At 48.8% G+C, this 5,255-nt stretch overlaps 1 protein-coding gene across 1 annotated transcript; it reads left to right on the top strand.

Moving 5' to 3' along the window:
* Positions 1–2,302: 2,302 nt before the first annotated feature.
* Positions 2,303–4,963, top strand: LOC143341160 (uncharacterized). Its single transcript, XM_076763881.1, has 3 exons — positions 2,303–2,504; positions 2,555–4,791; positions 4,931–4,963. Exons 1-3 carry the CDS (start codon positions 2,303–2,305, stop codon positions 4,961–4,963), a joined length of 2,472 nt encoding a protein of 823 aa, XP_076619996.1.
* The last annotated feature ends 292 nt before the right edge of the window (positions 4,964–5,255 follow it).

The raw sequence follows: 5,255 nt of genomic DNA, 5'->3' as shown, positions 1-5,255 counted from the left end.
TAATGAGTTTCCACACAGAAACAGTCAATTAAACCTGGTTGCGATTAATATTTTAGAGGATAACGCCGGTTATGTCTCGGTTAAGTCTGCGATTTGCCCTCATCTGGCTCGTGCTTTTGCATTTTTCGCATACTTGTTGGCCAGATCCTGGGCTTTTTCTGGTTTGTATCACGTAGTAATGTGTTACCACACTGAAAGTGTCAATAGAAGCTGGTTCCGAGTAGTATTTGAGAGGATAACGCTGGCTATGTCTGGGTTAGTTCTGGTACTTGCAATCATCTGGCTCATACTTTCGCGTTTTTCGCATATTTGTTGGCCAGATCCTGGGTTTTTTCTGTTTTGGATCCCGTAGTAATGAGGTTCCACAACGAAACAGTCAATTAAACCTGGTTGCGATTAATATTTTAGAGGATAACGCCGGTTATGTCTTGGTTAGGTCTGGGATTTGCCCTCATCTGGCTCGCACTTTCGCATTTTTCGCATACCTGTCGGCCAGATCCTGGGCTTCTTCTGGTTTGGATCACGTAGTAATGTGGGACCACACTGAAACAGTCAATTAAACCTGGTTTCGAATTGTTTAAATAACGCGTTAATTCGTTGTTTGAAAAGTCGGTTAAACCGTCGCGTGATCGATAGAAAAAGCAGAATGTTTCTTATACGGTATTCTCAGTTTACGCGACATTCCAGAGCCTTCTCTGCGGCGTAATATGTTTCGAGCAATACCGTGTAGAAAAACTACAAACTTACTTTCGCTACAAATCACGCGATCGGCCTAGTAACGGTTCCCTGAGATCACGTGTTCATACGCCAAAATTACAGAGAGGATACAAAATTAATAAGAGACAGACAGCTTAGACCAGATAGCGCCACGAGATGAAAATTTCCCCTCCCTCGTGGCCACGGTTAAGCAGGTATGTCTCGGGAGCACTTGCTATCTGGTTCTCGACGAGTGCGGATCGCCTGAGCCGACCTCGTCAATCTGTCGGAATCGATACATACGATTAATTAGATTCGTCTAATACGATCGTGGATCCACTTAACCGAAACGGTACAAGACAGAGACTGCTGCGGATTCGAAAGAATCACGTCCAGTCGAATTTCGTACCCTACGGTTTCGTGAGAATATCTCGATTTCCGCGGTAACTGAACCATAGGAACGGGAAAATTTACTCGATAACTTGAGTAATTTTCATAACCCGCCATCGGTGGCTGAATATAATCAGATTGCACTTAAACAGTGCTTGATTATCGCCACCGTTGTGACGGACAAACACGTATTGCTGAAATCAGTGGTCGTGTTTGAGAACCGAGAGAATTTCTTGATTCTCTGCTTGGCTATTGTACGGTTCAGAACCCCAACCTACAGGGAGCCTTCGTTGCAAAATCCCTGGATTGGGTTCGTCGTTTTCCAGGGTCGAAACAAAAGTTTGGGATAACACCCGATAGGGGCCTTATTGGCATTGCCTGGGTAAATATCTCGGCTAGTTTCGACCTGCTCGAGCGTGGGTTCCAGATCGTCAGTGGGTACGGACACTCGACGTAGAACTACGTTCAAAGGGCACCGTGGTGTTAGAACCTTAATAATCAGTCGCTTCTGCGCAGTTAAGGCTCTGCATCACACCGGTCCCGTACGGACCAGGGAACGGCGAGGGACCGCGGAGTTGACAACCTTTGGAGCCTTACAACCTCCACTTGTTGTCCTCTCCTGCAAAAACCAAGCCTGCAGCAGTGGGAAGATAGACATTAGAATCTCGTCTTCCCCATCTGCAATTCAACGTTTCCAAAATCTGAAACGTTGAAATAATAATACAGTCCACTAACACAGTTGTGTATCGCTGTGTAAGAATCCCGCTCCTGTTTACCGTAAACGGAAGGAGGAGCGAGGGGATTAGAGCGAGTCAGACAACGCACCGAGCGTTGTCAGGTATTTTTAAATTTTTAAAAAATCACAAATATAAATTTAATTTTCGTTAATTTTCTTTTTTACGTTTATTTAATTTTTGAATCTTTCATCTTAATAAACGGCCAGTCCATTGGACTATGCGAAAGAAAATTATAAACTGTACATTCACTTTCCCCCATATTCCCAATCCCTCGTGATCCGGACCAAACTTCGTTAAAGGGTACGAGACAAGGTCTTTTCACAACCTTTGCACATACTCGTACCTATTTTAACAAAGGTCCTTCGAGCCGGATTTAACACGAGGTTGAGAGGAATTGGGAAAGGTACAGTAAATCACACGTGTCGAATATCCACGTGAGAGGTTAGTTCGAGCTGATTAATCCTCGATAAAACCCAACAATGGCCGTGGCTAAAGAAACCATGTGGACGGAAGCTGATGAGCACATAGAGACCATGTGCGAAATCACCTACCGCCTAAGCAAATTGGGTACTAACCTGAGAAAAACTGGCAGAGCGAATTACTCGGTGAGACTTCTCGAGGAAAAGCTCGATTTTGCCAAAACACAATGGAAGGAGTTAAACGATCGGTATACGGCCGTGCGCAAGCTCTTAAAGCCGGCGCAAAGACAAAACTACGATTTCTTTAAACAGAATATTACGTAGCCGCCGAAAACGATTTCCACGAATACATGGATCTCGTAAGCACGGAAATCGACCGACTCACCACTGACAAAAGAACAGCGGTGTCGGTCGAACCATGCAACGTACCGATCGAGCTCCCCAAGCAGCGAATACCCAAATTCGGAGGTGATCCTCGAGAGTGGGAACACTTTGAGGATCTGTTTACCGCCGGGGTAATTAACAATGCTGCGTTGGGAGACATCCAACGATTGTATTTTCTAAATGCCTGCCTTGAGGGGCCGGCTGCAGCAATCGTTGCTTCCCTTCCAGTCGTGGGTCGCAACTTCACGGAAGCGTGGACGAGGCTGAAGACCGAATTCGGCCTCCCACGCATAGTCACTGGGAAACTACTGGACAAGCTTCTATATCTGAAGCCCATCGATATGAACGACTTGTCCAGCATGCAACAAGTGACCGTGGGTTGCACCCAAGCAATCGCTGTTCTGGATACAAAGGGCACACCAGAACAGCAACGAGACTGGCTGCTCGCTCATTGGGTGAAGCAACACTTCACCCCCGAAATGGAGCTGGAATGGCAAAAAACGCTAGACCTCTCGCCCGATTATCCTACGTTCGAGGACGTAAGGAAATTCGTGGACAAACGGTCACGTGCCTTGCTCTCCATGAACGAGGAGCGCAGAAAAGCTGCCTTGGGGCTTCCAACAAAATCCACGCGTAATCGAAGCGCGGCGTGGAAAGTCAGCGCCGCCTCGAAGAACGTGAGAAGCCATAACGTTGTCATGGAAAACGTCCAGGCTGAACAGCCACGACGAACGGGTTCCGATAACGTCAGGCAGGTTGGAACAACGCCCACTCAATTGTGCGGATTCTGTAACGGGCCGCACAGTTTGCCGAACTGCCGAAATTTTGCAATATTGACTGCAAAAATGCGCAGTCAGTATGTGAAAGGTCGCCGGTGGTGCATCCAGTGCCTGGGCACCACTCATACGGTGACCAAATGCAAAAATTCCACGGCATGTACGACGTGCGGCGGGATGCACCATTCCCTGCTGCACTTCGAGGTAAAACGGGAAGCTCAACCGACTAAGCCGTTACCAAAAAGTGAGGTCGGCAACCGGGAAGAGCAGCGTCTTAATGACCAATCCCGTCGGCCTACGAAATCGAGGCCGAAACCCAACACTTCGGCGAGTGTTAAAACAACGCCCGCCTCTACGTCGCACTGTACCGCTCTTGGTACAGGCGCACCGAGGCCAGTGCTATTAGCGACCGCCCGAGTTAAAGTGTTCGGCAAAAATGGCACGACGCGAATCGCGCGCGCCCTACTCGATCAAGGATCGGAAACGTCCTTCATATCCGCGAGTTTGGTGAATGACCTCAAACTCGCGCGGAGGAAAACCCCAGCTACGGTGACGGGCCTAGGGGGTGACCGAACCCGATCGATAAAGTACAGTGTCGGAATGAGTCTCGGCGCAAAAGACGGTGAGAAACCGATGTGTGTGGCTGATGCGTACGTCGTGCCTCAAATCACGACCTACGCGACTCCATCGGTAGGAACGCTCGGATACGAAGCGTTCCTGGAATTACCGCTTGCCGACCCCGACCCCGCATCGGATCAAACCATTGAAATTTTGATCGGTGCGGACTTATACGCACAGATTATGCGAGCGGGATTCCGTCGCATAAACGATGCAGGTCCCATTGCACAAGAAACTGCATTCGGCTGGGTGATATCCGGGCCGACAAACGCAGCAAGTGGTGCGCAGAACACGGTGCAGTCGCTGCACTGCACCGTACTCGAATCGCTGGATCAAGCGGTTCGAAAGTTCTGGGAAATGGAAGAAATTCCCGCAACCTCCACGCATACCAAAGCAGAAGAGGAGTGCGAAGCATTCTTTCAAAAAACCGTTACCCGTGACGAAACTGGGCGGTTTGTAGTCCGACTCCCCCTCAATTGCCCGAGACCGGAAGAAGCGTTGGGAAATTCCTTCCATATCGCGCTTTCCGCTCTCACAAGACTGAGGAAGAAACTGGACACGAATCCGACTCTCGGTAAAGAATACGCAGAGTTTCTAGCGGAATACGAGTCTTTAGGTCATATGTCGCGTATCGAACCTATTGACCAAACTAGACTTTACATTCCGCACCGAGCGGTCATTCGCACGGACAGCGCGACCACCAAATTGCGAGTCGTCTTTAATGCGACCAGCAGGACAGTGGGTGGACGCTCCCTAAACGACATCCTACACGTAGGTCCGAAATTACAAAACGATATTACCTCGGTATTAACGAGATGGCGTTTGTACGAATACGTGTTGGTGGCTGATATCGAGAAGATGTTTCGACAGATTCTCGTCGCCCCTGAGGATCGTCGTTTTCAATGCATAGTATGGAATGCACCCGAAACCGAACAGCTGGTAGCGTTCGAGTTAAATACCGTTACATACGGAACGGCGTGCGCCCCGTACTTGTCGATGCGTACCCTCCTCGAATTAAAGGAACAGGATGGAAAGAAATTTCCGCTTGCCGCTCCGATTCTCGAGAAGGACATCTACGTCGACGATGTATTCCTGGGAGCACCTGATAAATCCTTGTTGGAGAAAATCCGCACACAAGTCTGCGAGCTCCTCCAAGGAGGCGGGTTTGAGCTGAGGAAGTGGGCAGGAAATTCGCCACAATTATTGCGAAATATTCCCCACAGCGCTCACTCCCA

The sequence above is a fragment of the Colletes latitarsis genome, chromosome 4 (assembly GCF_051014445.1).
Source record: "Colletes latitarsis isolate SP2378_abdomen chromosome 4, iyColLati1, whole genome shotgun sequence".
Classification (NCBI taxonomy): Eukaryota; Metazoa; Arthropoda; class Insecta; order Hymenoptera; family Colletidae; genus Colletes; species Colletes latitarsis.
The sequence above is the reverse complement of the archived record's forward strand: the minus strand, read 5'-3'. Positions and strand labels throughout refer to the sequence as shown.

Bases quoted from the DNA above. Each gene is read 5' to 3' on its own strand.
- LOC143341160 (XM_076763881.1), top strand. From the start codon at position 2,303: ATGGCCGTGGCTAAAGAAACCATGTGGACGGAAGCTGATGAGCACATA. The intron at 2,505-2,554 runs GCAAGCTCTTAA...TTCTTTAAACAG, and splicing joins CGATCGGTATACGGCCGTGC to AATATTACGTAGCCGCCGAA. The intron at 4,792-4,930 runs GTAGGTCCGAAA...TTCAATGCATAG, and splicing joins CCCTAAACGACATCCTACAC to TATGGAATGCACCCGAAACC.